General features: G+C 37.7%; 1 protein-coding gene across 1 annotated transcript in view; it reads right to left on the bottom strand.

The window, feature by feature from the left end:
• The window catches only part of spidr (scaffold protein involved in DNA repair), a 58,374-nt gene extending 40,125 nt beyond the window's left edge, over positions 1–18,249 (bottom strand). Inside the window, exons 1-8 of the mRNA XM_055228499.1 lie at positions 18,119–18,249; positions 17,647–17,805; positions 17,506–17,569; positions 16,781–16,966; positions 15,813–15,946; positions 10,811–11,019; positions 10,018–10,121; positions 5,975–6,194 (exon numbers count right to left, since the gene is read on the bottom strand). Of these exons, the coding sequence (XP_055084474.1) occupies positions 5,975–6,194; positions 10,018–10,121; positions 10,811–11,019; positions 15,813–15,946; positions 16,781–16,966; positions 17,506–17,569; positions 17,647–17,805; positions 18,119–18,133 (1,091 nt within the window). The 5' untranslated portion in view covers positions 18,134–18,249. The remainder of the gene's footprint in view (positions 1–5,974; positions 6,195–10,017; positions 10,122–10,810; positions 11,020–15,812; positions 15,947–16,780; positions 16,967–17,505; positions 17,570–17,646; positions 17,806–18,118) is intronic.
• Positions 18,250–18,725: the final 476 nt, after the last annotated feature.

Here is an 18,725-nt window from a genome sequence, read left to right as displayed (position 1 = left end):
CTTATTTATACAGTCTATGATTTTATCTGTATATTTGTTTTAGACTGACTTTTAAGCCAAGCACTCAGCTGAAGTTGTAAATGTGCTATAGAAATACACTTATGTTTTATATATTATTTAATTTAAGTTATGTCATTGGTTGCACATATGGGGGGGGCATACAAAAGCATACAAAGACACTGGTCTGGTTCACATGCACTCCAAAAATTATAATCTGATTTCTGGCCCTTTAAAGGTTCACTATGCAACGTTTCTGGTGTGGAGACCACTGTCACCTCGTCTCCATGGAGATGTTATTTTTCTATCTTGCATTTCTTCAATTATAGGTGTTTTATTGTGCAAAAGCTTTGAAAAAAACCAACAAAAAAAACATGCATTTTTATTTTAAGTGGGGAGTCACCTCTCCACAGATCTGACTTGTAACGTGGCCTGATGGTTCCCTCCATGGAGATAAATCCGTGGAATATTCTAGGCAAAGCAATAAATTCTCAGGAGACAAGAAGGTGATGGACCTTCCACCAGAAAAATTCTGGATTGCAACTTTGAATACTCAATTTTGTTGCTTCTTAAAGTGACCATGATCAGAAAGACAGAAGATGATTTGGCTTTTTATGTATCATTTAAATAATCTTAAAATGTGATTAATACCACATTTTTGTTAGGAGTTATGAATGCACATATAATGCACATATGCAGCCACTGAGCTGAAAGGGCCAACCACCACTCAGGCTAAATCTCAGTCTAAATTTCAAGTCACTCAAAGCGCGTTAAATCAAGGAACCGCTCACCCATTCACACATCAGTGTACACAGACACTGGGACTTAGGTAAGTTAAGTGTCTTGCCCAAGGACGCAACAAGAGTACTCGTGTGGGAGCTGGAATCTCGCTGCCACCCTATGGGGGACGTGACCTCTCAGCTAATGATGTTCATGTCAAAAGCGGGATTTGAACCACCAACCTTCAGATCAGTGGTAAACGCTCTGCCAACTGAACTACTGTCTGAAGCGTGATTCATTGTGTTTATTTACAGCAGCCCTCCCTCACACTCCACTAACCTTTGTTTTGGACTGAGGTTGTGAAGTGCACTCTACAAAGCTGCAGGGCATTGAAAACACTGTATGACTTGCCTTTGAATGAATAGAAATAAGTGTTTGACTATAACTGTGTGTGAATGAATTTGACCAGCTCAAGAATCAAAGTAAGATAGGTTTTTCTGACTAGCATTTGATTGTGATTTGATGTGCGATTTATGTTTTAATAATGGGATTCTGTTCAAAGTTCACATATTAAAAGTGTCCAGAAGAACTGACAAAAAGACTGAAATCTGAACTGACAAACTACTACAAGAAACACATTTTAGACGTGGACCAAGTGAGTGTAACGTCAGCCACAGCGTTCGGCTCCAGTCAAAAAAAGTTCATCGAGGCTAGCAGTTATAGCGGCCAATTTGGAGCAGACTTACATATTAGGAATTCTGACTGTGAGTATCATAGCAACTAAAGAGCCAATCTGGAGTGAGGCTGTTGGAGGTAACGCCCCTTCCTGCGCGCACCGCTGGTTTAGCAGGGAGTGGGCTCTTGCCAACGCTAGTGGGAGCGACCTCGAAGAAAGAAGGTGCCCGATTTGTCTGTTATTAATGTTCATATCTTGATTTACAGATGAAAAATAAAAACACCAGGATCAGTAGAGTGGGTTAATAAGAACAGTTACAGAGAGAGGGGACACAGTTTTTCAATGTAAAGTGAATTGGAGCCAGAACGCGGTGGCTAGCTACGGTTAGCTGTTTTTAGGCAGAATAAGACAGGAGATTAGGTCGTTTGTGGTGAAACTGTTCTATTGCGATTTTGATTAGATAATGATTAATTGGGCAGTTCCAGTATTTCTCCCTCCATAATGCCTTATCGGTTTCACTGGGGGAGCAATGTTGAATACAGTACATATGTAATGCATTTGCCTACGACCTTGTGTAGAAGAAACAAGAGGGCTGTGTTTCTTGAGAGCGTAGCAGGGGGTGTTTGAGTATAAAACATAACAAGAAGACACTCCAAGATACCGTCTACTAGCATGTGTTTTCAATCTATCTCCTCTGGCCCGCTCCATGCACACACTGCTCCCAAACTCTCCCAAAATGATCCGTGTGGGTTTTTTCCGTCGATTTCTGGAAATGACCTAACAACTGCCAGGAAGAGGAATGTGAAGCATTCCCTGGAGCAGCGGCTGACGTCAGAGCTCTGAGGAGGCCCCTGGTTTAGGATCCTCCAGCGCTCGCTACAGTCAAACTCCCAACAGCTGGACTCATCTGCTGCACTGCTCCAAAACAACACGCCCCCAGTGTCCTGTGTGTGACTTGTAAGCAAAAACGCAATGCTAACCAACCAGTGGTGGAAGAAGTACTTAATAATACTTAAGTAAAAGTACAGATAAGGAAGCAAAAAAAAAAAAAAAGAAGAAGAAGAAAATTACTGAAGTAAAGGTCTCACATGAAAAAATTTACAGTACAGTAAAAGTATTTAAGTACCTGTTTAAAGAGTACAAAGTAAAAGTATTTGGCAGATATTTTAAGATCTTACAAAAGCTTCAAATTTAATATTTTGATTTTTTTCCCCTAGCTGTTTTAATTTCTATATATTTTTGTCTTCCTCAAATTATGAACGTGTTAAAAATAAGCCCTAGGCCTTTTCAGCAGGACTCACACAATAATAAAAATACTTTGTACTACATTTTTGAATTGGACTGAAAAGTAAGATCAAATGTAGTGAAATAAAGGTTTTTTAAAAATGCTCTGTCAAAAGTGCTTACATAAAATTTGTAAATACACAAAACAACCTTTTATAAATGTAAGATTATGTTAAAATATGACCTCTCCGTATGTGCCTGTCAGATCCTCTCAGTCTTTAACGCAGTTTAATATTAGATTGAAAACCCACCTCTTCTCCCTGGCATTTAATACTAGACAGGTATTTTCTTGTTCTTTCCCTATGTATCGTGTTATCTGTATGTTTGTTTTTGTTGACTTTTATATGAAGCACTTTGATCAGCTCAGGTTGTTTTAAATGCACAATAGAAATACACTTTAACTGGAAATGAGCTCTAATAAATAAAGTGGTTTAAAAGATTTACATTTAGTCGTAGGTGTAACTCGTTTGACCCTCAACTGTTCCAATCTTATGGTACAACAGAAAATAAGTTCCCCACTAGTGCAAAGAAAATCAATATTTTGGTCTCGTAATGTTTGGACTTTTATTTATACACAGCTGTTGTGTAGTTATTTGAAGCATAAATAACAGTTACATAACACAATTGGAGCTCTTGTGTAATAAGTTAACTGTTTTAAGGAAATAAGTCCTATTTTCTGTCCCTACACTGGTATGGGTTGATATCAGGATTGTCAAAGTATCGATATTGGTATTGGAACTGAAAAAGCTGGATCGGTGCATCCCTAATGATTTTTTGTTATTTGTTTCGCTGTGAATTTTTTTTTTTTTTTTTACATTTTAGGTCACATTTTTGCCATCCCTGTGTGCATTTTTCATGTATTTAAATGGACAGAGAACACAGCGATATTAATTCCAGTATTTTTGTCATTATTTTAATTTAAGAAACTACTTTTTGGTCTCTTACCTGATACTAAATGACCCTGCTGATTCTTGTGTCTGAGTCAGTTTCAGTGCTGTTCCCTGAGTCAATACATTGAGTCATGTTTGAAAACACAAAGCCCGTCCAATTCAAATAAATATAAAAAAAATTGTATTAAGTTATTCCTCACAATGAAGAAAAGGTTTACAAAAATAGGCTAAGTGCACAGAAGCATGCTATCTAGCTCGCTCCGTCTCAAAGCTTATGCTAACTTTTACCAAACGCATAAAACATAAAATAAACAAACTATTAAAATTCAAATTAATTAAAATAAAGACTACTTGATTGTTTTGAAATGTAGATTATTTCAGTTTGTGGTGTCATTTTAATATTTATCACGCTTCAAAAATTAGCATTAGCCTTAGCATTGCGACACAAATATGTCTCTTTCTAAAAACAGAAGTGCCCCGTTTATTTTATTTGTGTAGTATTTATCATGTTGTGAGTGACATCCATCACTACGTGTTCACTGGCTTATCTTTAAATATTTGTTCATTTTAGCGTGACTTGGCAAAAACCTCAGATAAAACTGGGCAGGAAGTAGTGATGCTAACAGTGAGGTTGCCAGGCGCTATTGTGCACAGAGCCAATTGGAGTAGTTCACTTTTTAATATATAATTTAGACTGGATTTGATCAACAGCTCAAATAAATGGGTAAATACATCATGAATACATCTGACACACCATGATCAAATTACAGCCCCATGTGCCTAAGACGTCAAGCCGTGAATCATCTGACACCTTGGGCATGTGAGCCCCAGAAAATGATAGAGACGTCATTTGGTTAAATAGTAACCCTCATTTATGGACAGGGCGATGATACGTTTAATTGAAGGCTCATGTTTCTACAATTTTGTAATACACGTGCGATTTCACAGGAAACCTAATTTTTTCTATATATTTGTCTGACTGTATAAGTGGAGTATACAGGGCCAATCAAAAGTTTGGACACATCATCTCATTCAATACTTTTTTCTTTATGTTTTTTCTTTTGTGCTTAAGTGTCTGGAGTGAGGGAAGTCTGGGAGTCCTGCTTAGACTGCTGCCACCGCAACCCGGCCCGGATAAGCAAAAGAAAATTGATGGATGGATTTATTTTTATTACTTTATGCATTTCATATACACACAGAAAACATCAGATATATGAAGAAAGATGTATGGAATTATGTAGTAAAGAGCAAAAGTGAGATAACTTTACTGGATACTTTTTTATAATTTATATTCAAATCACCAAAGTAGCTACTCTGCTTTGTCGGAAAATATTTAGTCCCTGCTTAGACGGATAAGAGGAAGAAAATGGATGGATGGATTTATTTTTCCTACTTCCTACATATACACATACATTCAGAAGAGTAAGATATATGGAATTATGTATGTAGAAAAAACAATTAATAACGTCATTTCATTTTTTCTGTGCTACATAATTCCATATATCTTACTTATCTTATATTTCATATCTTCTGTGTGTATATAAAATGCAGAAAGTAATGCAAATAAATAAATAAACACTGAATGAGAGGGTGTGTCTAAAGTTTTGACTGGGAGTGTATAAAGGCTTCACACCCAACAAAAAGTACACCTGTAAGCAAACCATTATTATTATTACATTATATATAAGGCAGTACATTACACCGCAGTGCTACAACTAACATAACATGCATTATGATACAAGCCTAACATTAATGTTGCAAGGTACAATCTGTCAAAGCTGTGTTGAATGCATCCATCTGAATGACTCACTATGTGACCACCTCCTAGGCTGTAATTATCTTGATTATTTTAATGACAATTGCAATCACATAAATGAATACTTGCACGGAGAGAGGGAGGTGCATCGTGTTTAAAACAGAACACACACATGAAATTGATTAAGTAGAACACGAATCTTGCACAAAAATCAGTTATGAATGCATTCAGTAATATCAAATTGTAAAAAGTCAAATTTTTATATAAAGCCACTCAAAGCAGACATCACAGAACCACTCACCCATTCACATACACATTCTCACACACACATTCACACACACATTAACACACACATTAACACACACATTCATACGGACGTGTACACAGACACTGGGGATGGTGGGGGCTTAAGTGTCTTGTGCAAGGACACAATGACAACATTCATCTTCGTCAATGGATCTAACCTCTCAACCAATCATGTTGACATCGAGAGCAGGATTCGAACCACCGACATTCAGATCAGTTGACAAACACTACCAACTGAGCCACTGCCCCATGCAATAAACTTTTGGTTCAGAATGATGCATGGATATATAATCAACAGTGCTTGGCACTCTCACAAAAACTGCATTTGAAAAGAATTTATCTCACCATGGCGGGTATATGTGAATGATGTCTTTTGGGAGCGGGTTAAGCTGTGCCGCAGTTTCCTTATTGAATAACACCAGTAATGGGGTCCTTTCTTCAGGGGGGGCCTGGCTGTCGTGGTGGCCCTCTGTTAGGGGGAGGTGGAGCTTACATCGCACCACTCGCATGCTGCACTCCTCTTGGACCTCCTGAACCTCCAAGGCCAGCACCCCAGGCCTGTCCACTGCGAACACACATACACGTACTACTGAAGTTATTTAAGAAGATCAGGATTTATATGGAACAACAGCAGAAAGACGAAGGTAGGGACCTAGGGAGTCAAGTGGGTTAAGGAGTCAAGGGGGCTAGGGAGTCAAGGGGGCTAGGGAGTCAAGGGGGCTTGGGAGTCAAGGGGGCTTGGGAGTCAAGGGGGCTTGGGAGTCAAGGGGGTTAGGGAGTCAAGGGGGTCAGGGAGTCAAGGGGGTCAAGGAGTCAAGGGGGTCAAGGAGTCACAAGGGGGTTAAGGAGTCAAGGGCGTTAAGGAGTCAAGGGCGTCAAAGAGTCAAGGGGGGTAGGGAGTCAGGGGGGTAGGGAGTCAAGGGGGTCGAGGAGTCAAGGGGGTCGAGGAGTCAAGGGGGTCAAGGAGTCAAGGGGGTCAAGGAGTCAAGGGGGTCAAGGAGTCAAGGGGGCTAGGGAGTCAAGGGGATTAAGGAGTCAAGGGGGCTAGTGGTTAAGGAGTTTAAGGAGTCAAGGGGGTTAGGGAGTAAAGGGGGTCAGGGAGTAAAGGGGGTCGAGGAGTCAAGGGGGTCGAGGAGTCAAGGGGGTCGAGGAGTCAAGGGGGTCGAGGAGTCAAGGGGGTCGAGGAGTCAAGGGGGTCGAGGAGTCAAGGGGGTCGAGGAGTCAAGGGGGTCGAGGAGTCAAGGGGGTCGAGGAGTCAAGGGGGTTTAAGGAGTCAAGGGGGTTAGGGAGTCAAGGGGGTTAGGGAGTCAAGGGGGTTTAAGGAGTCAAGGGGGTTAGGGAGTCAAGGGGGTTAGGGAGTCAAGGGGGTTTAGGGAGTCAAGGGGGTTTAAGGAGTCAAGGGGGTTAAAGGGTCAAGGGGGCTAGGGAGTCGAGGGGATTAAGGAGTCAAGGGGGTTAAAGGGTAAAGGGGGCTAGCGGTTAAGGAGGTCAAGGAGTCAAAGGGGTTAGGGAGTCAAGGGGGTTAGGGAGTCAAGGGGGTTAGGGAGTCAAGGGGGTTAAAGGGTCAAGGGGGTTAAAGGGTCAAGGGGGCTAGGGAGTCAAGGGGATTAAGGAGTCAAGGGGGCTAGCAGTTAAGGAGGTTAAGGAGTCAAAGGGGTTAGGGAGTCAAGGGGGTTAGGGAGTCAAGGGGGCTAGCAGTTAAGGAGGTTAAGGAGTCAAGGGGGTTAGGGAGTCAATGAATCCCCGAGCAGTTGTCGTCTTGTGAGTGCAGTTTGGGTCAAATATATAGAGACACGTAATGGTTTTGAGAGCTTTTACCATTTCCCCTTTTTAAGTCTACTAATCAATGCTGACTGCAGCCCTCCTCATATTAGCAACATCGTCAAAGGTCGTGTTTTTGTGCGTTTGAGAGCTGATGTACAGATTGTAACCATGTGCGCTTTGTCCCTGTAGACCTCATTAACTTCTGAGAGGATTTTTCATGTTTTGAATAGTTGGACATAAAACAGTTGTATTCAAAAGACTTGTGTGTATATCGTGTTGCTAACTACGTATTTGGCGCAACCCGTTAAGAAGCAAGAAGAAGAGCAAATCAACACAATACCCCCAAGTAATAAATCAAACTGTGATAAGGAACCAGTTTGGCAATATGTAGGTTTTTAGTAATTTGCCCCAAGTCTGTACTCAGTGTAGGGCAGAAATGTGCATGCTGACAAAACACAAAGGGACCCGGAGGGAGTATTTTAATATGACATCATAAATCATTGTTTAAGAGCTATTAAATCTTAAAAAAAAAACATTTTTACATTTGTCTTGACATGACTGCTTGTGAAAAGAGAAAATATCTTTGTTTAGCTTGCGTTTTGTAGATTTGTATTTAAAAGCCCCCAAAAATAAAAAGAAAAAAAAATAGCTTATGAAAAAAAATGGTATATATTATTGTGTATTATTAATTGTATATTATAAAGTATAGTTCTATGCAAGTTCTAATCATATATTAACTATTGAATAATTCAGAAGCTGGGAAAAATTTAAAAGGGCCCATATTACGCAAAATTGACTCTTGTGAGTTTTAAGTCATGTCATAATGCTGTTAAAATGCTGTTACTTCCTCAAAAATATACCTGGAGTTGCGTTTTGTTACAGCTTTAAACTTTTGTTCAGTAGAGATTTGGTGCATGGAGTTTAAATATAAAGTGGAGCACTTCCTGTATTACAACATGACATCACAAGGTAGAACAGAATGTTTTCATTTTGAGAGAAGAACTCAGCCTAAATATGCAGGGTTTGTGTGTTAAACATGTGTGAATGAAACAAAACACAACTCCAGGTCTGTTTGTGACAAGGAAACTATTTTATAATATAGGTCAAAAAATAGGGTAATATGGCCCTATAAAAAATACAAAATTAAATGCTCAAATGTTTACCACAGAGTTACCATTTCAAATTAACTAAACAAATAGTTTTATGAAAATTATAATCATATTTTAGACTTACTATAGTTATATATATGTATGCATGTCTTAACTGAATAATTTAAAAGCTCCAAAAAAGAAGGGGTCCATTGTTTGGTTGGTTTGCACATGCAGATGAAAGAGATTTAAAGTTGAATTTAAAGTTTATTTTTATGATCTGTGAAAGGAGCAGGGTTTATAAGAGATGTCTTCTTCCTGTTCATTTTGTTTAGGCCAATAATAGCAAGACACATAGTGGTTATATGTAACTGTCTGATTGCTTTGTTTTTCAATCTTTAAATTGATGCGAACAAAATTAAATGGCATGAGCAATAAATAAATGAATGTAGCCAATACAAAATAGCGGCGTAACCTACACTTGTTTACATGGCGAAGTAGGTGAAGAATGGATGCTGGGATTATAATTGTCTATACATTTGGATGATTAACGTGTTTTAACAATTGCAATTACCCTAAAAATTAAGAGCTTCCCACACCACTACTAGCTCATTCACTTTATAAACCCATTACGTCACCATCGTTGCATAATTTAATTGTACCACAACATATTGTAAAATCAAAATAGTGGCAGAAATATACTTGGTGTGAATGGCCATTAATAACCTACTGTCTGTAAATCAAGTCAGAGCGACTTTTCATCACAGTCCCTAGAGATCACACTAATGATAAACAGCCAGGCTGAAGAAAATGCTCACCAATTCAACTTGAAACCGAAAGCCTTTTTTTTCTTTTTTTTTTTTTAAAGCAGCACATTTTTAGGCAATATTTTAGCCTCTGAAGAAAACAAGTACTAAGGTAAACCACAGAAATGGAACTAGGTGAGCTGCATCCTGCCACGTAGATTGAGAATTCATTTGTGACGACCACATTGAGCAGATAACCACTTATGACCTCTGATGTGGAACAAATTGTCTTCTTCTGACCTATTTAATTGTTTTATACTTCAGCGTTTGTAATAAGGCTGACAAAAATATCGAATATCTGATGTTAATTGATATTAAAACCAATATAAAAAAAATAGCTATTGAATTTAACGAGTATAAAAAGAAAAAACTGTCCTGTTATGTCTTCTGTTATTAATGTCTTGGAGTTACAATCTTGCATTTAAAATGTCTAACTTGTGTGTCTATTTAAATAAATTTTAAAAATGTAAAAGGCATGACCTAATTTGACCTTTCCTGAAGAGTTTTAGAATAATTATGAACTTTATCAACACCAGAACAGAACCACAGAGTAACTTCAAGAAAACACTATTATTTTGTGTTGAAAATCACATTCTGTTGTAGTGTATGTGTGTTTTTTTTTCCATCATTGTGGTATTAAAATTGGTATCACGTCTATTCCTTAGTAACGAAATGAAGTTTGGAATTTGAAAATACAAAAAAAAAACATTATTTATTGACATGGGTTCACCTGTTGTGGAGTTGTAGTTCTCAGAGACCAACTTGTGTCTCCAGAAGCTTATGGCCGACCTCTGCCTGCACTGAAGCCGCTGAAGCCGCTCTGCCAACCCCCCACTGTGAAACAAAGAGTAGAATAAAAATACACAAAATTTATATATATATATATATATATATATATATATATATATATATATATATATATATATATATATATATGTATATGTGTGTGTATATGTATATATATATACATGTGTATATGTATATATGTATATATATATATATGTGTGTGTGTGTGTTCAACAGCAACAATATGAAATCAATTTCTTAATATTTCAAAGCTGAAGCTTGAACTGGAAAACTTTAGTCACGATGTTTCCACAAACATAGTCAAAATAACCCCTCAAATCATATGAAAAGTACTTTTTACTTTTCAGTCCTGTTCAAAAATGTAGCGCAGTCGAAAGTACAGATACTGCTCTCAAAAGTAGTGAAGTAAAAGTAAAAAGTACACACTGTAAAATGTACTTAAGTAAAGTACACATACCTAAAATTCTACTTAAGTACAGTGCTTTACCTCATTTACTTGGTTACCTTCCACCTCTGGTTTTAACTGTATAGAAACCAGAAGGAGAAAGCGTGTTGTGATCAGATACATTGATAAGCTGGAGCAGTCAATGACATTTGGAGCCCACACGGTGAGAGCAGCAGGTGGCTCTTTTAACAACACTACACAGTGGAAACACAAACTGGCTGTTTCTGTTTGATCTCGTTAAGCAATGCATTTCAATATGATAAATTCCGACCTTTGAAACTTCCGCCTCTTCTTGGCGGAGTCTTCGGGGGTCTTAGACTGTTTTTCGGTGACTTTCTGAGGTGTCTGCAGCATTGCCTGAGCAGACCGGGCCCACTGGCTGACCGACCTCTGCCTGTCCTCACCACAGTCCCGTGTACCAGAGGCCATCACGTCACTCGGCTCATCAGATTTGTAGCCAGATATTTCGATCTCCAGTGGCTGTAAATAGTGTTACAGAATTCAGTACGAAATTATATCCAAGTGCATTTCTATCCAACTCAAAATCTATTTTATATTTTCTTTTGATTCATTGATAAACAGAGCAACAGTATAGAGCTTAGACTGGGAAAGGATAAGGCAGACATTTTTACACATGAATGGTTTAACACCGAGTTCAGAAAAGACATTTTGCATTACATGTGTAATTTAACTCGGCCTGGTGGTGGCACTTGCTTGTTTCTATGAAGATGGGTCAAATAATAATGCTATACTGTGGAATATTCCTCCTGGCAAAGCAATATTTTAAATGGTAACATTTTTATATAGCGCTTTTTTCAGATTTTTCCAGTGGAGGGTCCCCCATTTTTCTCCATATTGAGATGATACTTATATCTGTATTCATAGTGTTTGTCCATTGATCTGAAGGTTGGTGGTTTGATTCCCACTCTCAACATAAAAATAATCGGTTGAGCGGTCAGATCTACTGGCCCACACATTATGCATAATTTAATAAATGCAAGACAGATATGTTTAATGCCATACAGTGGAACATTTCAGGCAAGGTAAAACACCAGAGAAGTACATACAATTTAATAAAAATCTAATAAGTTAAAGCATCCTTGGAATTTCTAAATATTATGAACTCTTTACTAAATGACTTTACCATGTGATTATTACAAACTGAATAAACAGAAACGTGGCTGTAACTTTCTCAAATCATTACATATTTGAGTTAATAAATGAACATCAAATTAATGTTTTTAAACGATTTAAGGCAGAAAAAGTCCAGACTGAATCACTTCTATAGTATCACAACAATGTCGTCTTTTTGCTGTCTCACTGAAGCACACCTCAGGGAATCGGGAGTCATGGAAAAATCCCAGTGAGAGGCGAGCTCTGGTCATGTGCAGACAGGACTAGCATACCGACCGCGCTGTGAGAGACAACACGCTCCGCTCTATCTGAATCAACTTGACCCTGCTAGGCTACATGCCAGCAGACGTCACAGTGCAACAAGCTGGAATGAGAGAGAGCGAGAAAGAGAAAGAGAGGTGGAACATTATGTCCCTGGCCTAGTCTCAAAAAATGTTCTTTAGCTGCTCCAAAAGCACTATAGCAACAACACACACCGTCCTAGACTATATGTTTACAAAATTATAATAAAAAGAGGTTTACATTTTCACCTCTGTTGACAAAGCCTGATCTAGCACAGCCCTGGGTCGACTCTTAGCCAAATGTCAGTGGTCATTTTGGGTCTTGACATTGGAATGGTCCATACGGCGCCACCTATCTGCACTCTGCACTAGTACAACAACACTACGGCCTGGCAGCACATTGTGAGTGAGTCAGCCTCTCATTTATCAGCAGTAGTGAACTCACCCAAACTGTAGCCTGCTAGACCCGGTTTGATTTAACAGTGGAAGGATGTGAGGAATAGCCTTTTGGTTTTTAAAGTTGTTTTTTGTCAACGACTGCAAAGTAGAAAATATGAAGTTGTGTTTCATTAGCAAGAGATCAGAAAATAGTGTAATAAGGACCTTCATTATACTGAGCAAGGACAGATTTGTTTTATGACAAAAGCCACAAGCCTCAACTTATGTCATGTGAAATCTTAACCCAAAAATGCTGATTGAGGCAAAATGTAAGTCTTGACAAAAAGGAAGTAACTGGGTCACTGAAGTGATTCTAACAGCTCTACAGGCTTCCGTTCGAATGCCCACAAAACTCAAAATATAACTGTCTAAGTCTGCATTTTATGAACACATGTACCTGACTAGGCCTGTCACCAGAACACATTTTGAATATATCGCTGAAGTAAATATAGACAATAAACAATAATATTGAAACTCATTTATGTCACTGACACAGAAACCTAAGAGCAGATTTAAACCACAAAAGTATTCTAAATCTACAATATTGTAAAAAAAAAAATATGAGCAGCAGTAAATGAACCGCAGAATGAAGCACTTTAGTCGTTAGTTTGCAAGTGGAATGAGTCAGAGAAGTTATGAATTCAAACTTTTATGGCTTAAATCTTATAATTTAGCCAAAAAATAGCCAAAGCTTTCCCAGTTGTGCAAAGAAAACATTCACATGATAAATAATGACCCCAAAATATATAGTTCCAGCTTTCATATATAGAATGAGAGGTATAGATTTATTATTGTGACAGGCCTAACTAGCAGGGGTGGAAGAAAAAAAGTCTACTCAAGTCAAAGTATTCAAATATCAGTTTAAAAATGCACTTTTAGAGTAAAGAGCAAAAGTATTTCACACAAGTGTTCATTTGTTAAAGTGTAAATGTAGTGAGTTTGATTAAAAAATAAGACATATTTTAGTCACAGCAACAAAATGAATCAATTTCTTAATTTTTCTTATGATTTTTGTGTGATTATTTTTGTTTAGTCAAAGCTGAAGCTTGAACTCGAAAACTTTAGTCAGGATGTTACCACGAACATGGTAAAAATAACCCCTTTTTACTTTTTATGTTTCAGTCAAGTTCAAAAATGTAGTGGAGTAGAAAGTACAGATACTGCTCTCAAATGTGGTGAAGTAAAAGTAAAAAGTACACACTGTTAAATGTACTCAAGTAGAACTTTTAAGTATCATTAATACTTGTACTACGTTACCTTCCACTACTGCTCATTAGTAAAAACAGCAGTGAGGAGCCTGCGTGTGGCCTTACACCTGCACAGCTCCTCCACTCCTTCAGCAATCTCAACAAGTTGCCCTGCCTTTGACAAACACATTCTGAATGACTTTTGAGAAGGAAGAGTTAAACAGCACTGATTCAGTCTTTTACAGTGTAGAGTGTGAGGTGGCAGCGGGACAATAGGACACTATTAACAGAGTGACAGCACATTTTAATTACTTTATGTTTAAGGCAGGGCAAGGCAAGTTTATTTGAGTAGCACATTTAGTACACAAAGTAATTCAAAGTGCTTTACAGAATAAGAAAGACATTATCACATCACAATACAACAAATCAAAACATAAATAACCGTTAAATGATCATTAAAAGAGGAGAGTGCAGAACATAGACTGTATATATAAGTGGCCGCAGCTAACCTGCTAGCCGCTGCATTCCAAATAGGAAGTGATCATGGGCACACTTCTGACTCCATCAACTCTGGCTCCAATTCACTTTATAATGAAAAACTGTGTCCCCTCTCTCTGTAACTGGTGCTGTCAGACTCGTCATTTTGGTCTTAAAACATTCGTATTAATCCGCTCTACATGATCCTGGGTTTTTTTATTTCACTATTGTGTTCATAAATCAAGATATGAACATTAATGAACTTTCCTCAAGGTCGCTCCCGCTAGCATTAGCAACAGGTTTGATTGACAGCGTTGCTAAGCGGCTGCTCCCTGCTAAATCAGAGGTACAGGCAGGAAGGGTGTTACCCTCAACAGCCTCGCTCTGGATTGGCTCTTTGGTTGCTATGATATCAATGAGCTTCATTTGACTGGAGCTCAACGCTGTGGGTGACCTCACACTTAGTCCACTTCTTTACACAGGCTATGGTGCAGAATAAAAACCTTTCAGTCATATGCACAGACATGATATTTTAACTGTTTTTAACAAATATGATATTTATTTTAACTGTTCCTTTGAACTGCCACCTTACCATGATGAGGGGCGTATGCTCATTGGAATGATCTTTAACAAAGATAATACAGAGAATGTAAACTGATAAAAATCTTCATATCACAAGCGGTTACGTCAAATATTCTGTATATTACATTTCACAAAGCACATTGCTATAACCGGTTCATTTTTATCTTGATAATTATGATAATGATTTTATGACAGTGTACTCTATGCAAATGAAGCAGTGGGACAGCGTGACCTCAGCCGTCTGTTCAGTCACCACTACCTCAGCACGTGAACTTTGAGACTTGGATTACGTTCAAAGTTTCCAGCCTAAAATGCTCCCGGATTTTAACAAAAGAGCTAAAAATAAGATCACAAAGCACCAACATCATAAATGAGACCAGTACAAGCCGCAACATCGCACAGCGAGAGCCAGTGTGAAAACAAGCAAGCGTTTGATAACACAGCAGTCACTTTAGGTCAAACGCACGTGTCCATGAGCGCGTGGCATGTTCCAAAAGGACTTTACCCCCATCTAGTGGTTCAAAACAGAATTACAACCCCAGCGCGAGAGGACAGGAACCAAACACACTCCCTTTTGAAAATATGAAATAGTTTTGTATTGTTTATCGGTGTTGCTCATTTTTAGAATGGTTCTTTATGATGGAACGTAAAAACTTCTGATCTCAGTTTTAATGTTGTTTCCTCATCACAAACTGACCTGGAGTTGTGTTTTGTTTCATTCGCTCATTTTTAACACATAACACTGCATATTTACAGAGTTCTCAAACTGAAAACGCTCCACTGTGTTTTTAAACTCCATACACCTTCACTAGAATCATTTGGATCATTTCAGACCTGAAATTGCCAGTCTCTACTGAACTGAAAGGTAAAAGGAGCTGTTAACTTGGAAACTACCACTTCATGACATCACAAGATGGGACCAAGCATTTTGAGCTTTGGTGATGTAGACAGACTAATAATAAAGTGTTACTCAAACATGTGTGAATGAAACAACACAACTCAGGTATGTTTTTGAGGAGGAAACAGCATTATAAAAGCTCACAAGAGTCCATTTTGTGCAATATAGGACTTTTAAATCATATCAATTTATTAGACAGGTTTAAATCCGTAGAATTGCATGGAAACCTCTGATGATGATAACAATAATAATAATAATAATAATAATAATACTTACTTTTATGGGGCTAGAAGACGCCTCTTCATTGGACACGTTTGAGTCACAGTCAGAAATCTGTTGCCCACTATCTCCTTCCACTTCTTCTTCTGATTGAACGATATCACTGTCAGTGTCGATAACAGGAGGCTCCTCTATAAGAACAATTCATATTTAAATGACAGATGCAGTGATGAAGAACTCCATTTTGTTACTTAAAAAGTTTTGAGCTTTAAGTCATGTTCTAATGCTTTTCCCTCCTCAAAAACCGATCTGGAGTTGTGTTTTGTTTCATTCACACATGTTTGAGTAAGACTTTATTATTCGTCTGTCTACATCTCCAAAGCCTCAAAATACTCTGAAACAAAACACAACTCCAAGTCTGTTTGTGATGAGGAAACAACATTAGAACAAATCAGAGAATAGAATAATATGAGCCCTTTAAGTAAAATTACAGATACATAGGTAAGTAATTACTCAAGTAAACGTATCACATGAAAAAATTACTTAAGAATTTAAATACCTTTTTAAAAATGTACTTTAAGAGTAAAAAGCAAAAGTATTTCACAGAAGTGTTCTTTGTTCAAGTGTAAATGTAGTGATATCGATTGAAAATGATACATATATGGTCACAGTAACAATATGAATTTTGTGTATTTATTTTTGTTTTGCTCAAAGCTGAAGCTTGAACTTGAAAACTTTAGTCAGGATGTTTCCATGAACATGGTAAAAATAACCCCTCAAATTATATGAAAAGTATTTTTTACTACAGTACAGTCCAGTTAAAAATGTAGTGGAGTAGAAAGTACCAATACTGCTCTCAAATGTACTGAAGTAAATGTAAAAAGTACACACGGTAAAATGTACTTAAGTAAAGTACAGATACCTAAAGATACTACTTAAATACAGTACTTTACTACCTGTACTTTATTACCTTCCGCCACTGGACAGAAGTATTCAAAATGGCTACATACACAAAATGTATTTACCATCATTGTGTGTGAGTAACTTCAGAGCGCTGGTGTATGACTGAAATGGAGCAAGACTTCTCTTTGTTTTCGAAGAGTGTTTTTTGGGGAGAACTTGTAAAACATTTTGCTGTTTGGTCTGTTCCTCGGACTCATCACTGTCGCTCCAAGCAATGTGCAAAGGCTCTTCTGTGTGTTCAGAGGGACCTGTGCAAAACAAACATGTTATAACGTTATGGAACTGTCCAAGGCCTTTTGTGTTAATCTGACATACAGTGAAATCAGTGGTGGAAAAGGTACTCAATTTTGTAACTTAAGTAAAAGTACAGATACCTGGGCAAAAAATACTCAAGTAATAGTAAAAGTATCACAAAATCTTAATACTTAGTTGCTTAAGTAAATGTACCTCTTTAAAAATGTACTTCAAGAGTAAAAAGTAAAAGGTATTTCACAAAAATTTTGAGAGATTTGTGCTGAATTTTGCTCAACAAAAACAAATGAATCAAAATAAAATACCTCAACAAAATAATAAAAAAATTACTTTTACTTTTCAGTCCAGTTCAAAATGTAGTAGAAAGAGTAGAAAGTACACATACTGCTCTCAAATGTAGTAAAGTAAAAGTAAAAAGTATCCACTGTAAAATTTACTTACGCAAAGGAAAAATACCTAAAAGTTTTATTTAAGTACAGTACTTTACTACTTTTACTTCATGATGTTCCACCTCTGATTGAACTCAAGCTGTCACCTAAAGCCAGAGCCTGAGACACGTTTCTTACGGCAGATAAAGTCCTTCCTGATGATTTGGGTTTCTGCAACAAAGGGGGACGAACACGTCATGGTAAAGTCAAAGGAGTAAAGACATGAAATGAAAAGAGTTGATGTTTACCTTTATGACTGGAGTATCCACAAAACTGTCCCCACACTTTGCCCAGCTCTTGGTGGAAGATGCAACAGAAAGAGCAGTGTCCTTCACAGCTCTCTGCACACTGCGGCCTACTTCATCCGGAAAGAAAACGCACTTGATGTCCTTGGAATATTTTTTCCTCTGCAGAAAATGTATCAGAGGAAAGGAATGGGATCAGAATGGGATCAGACCAGGATGCACCGCTCCAGCAACTATGGATCCGGCTCACCACACTTTCGCAATCACAAAGCACACGCAGTTAGTTGGCTGTTTTCGTTAGCAGCTTTTACCGTATTTAGTGTGATAAAGAGACCTTTGATTGTGGTCATAATAGGATCATTTGACACAGTTTCCGTAGCGTGCGTAAATTTAATAAAGCATGTTCCACTGGCACTGGCTCAAGTAACATTTTAGTGTGCTAGCAACTTATGCTAGCTTTTTCACAAAATCTTACCTTCCTTAATGACATGGCGTAACACTTCAAAAACTGCTGTGTACATAAAAAAGTACAGTTTAAATAATAAACATTTTCAGAGACGTGACTCTTCGTTGAACACTGCAGGATGCTCTCGCGAGACGCCGCGCCAACTCACTGAGGGGCTTGAGTGGGAAAGATTTCTTGTGCGTATTAATGTTGTAAAATAAAGTCATCAAACTAAATTATAATTACAACTTATACAATACGCACAAAGTTCTAAAATGTACCCTTACAATTTTACTATTTTAATAATTCCACTTGTCTCGAGCAAGTGAACAAAAATGCGGTTTTCAGTTTTCCGAGTGTTCATGAATGCAACATACCTGCTAACAGCTGATGCTAACAGAAATAATGCTAACAGTGATGAAAGCTTCCCCAAACAACGAATTTATGTTTGTAATGATGCCAAACTATTATAGGTAAAATGGAAGTCTATTTTTGGCGACTTAATTTAGGTAACTGGATAATTTATAATTCTATTTTTTATTATTATTTTTTACTTTGAATGCCGTTAAATCTCTGACGACTGTATGCTGTAGAGCTGGTCGTGTTATTACTGACCTCTTGTGGCAGAAGTAAGTAT

The sequence above is a fragment of the Periophthalmus magnuspinnatus genome, chromosome 17 (assembly GCF_009829125.3).
Source record: "Periophthalmus magnuspinnatus isolate fPerMag1 chromosome 17, fPerMag1.2.pri, whole genome shotgun sequence".
NCBI classification, from domain to species: domain Eukaryota; kingdom Metazoa; phylum Chordata; class Actinopteri; order Gobiiformes; family Gobiidae; genus Periophthalmus; species Periophthalmus magnuspinnatus.
Note: the sequence above shows the minus strand (reverse complement) of the source record. Positions and strands in the feature narration are given on the sequence as shown.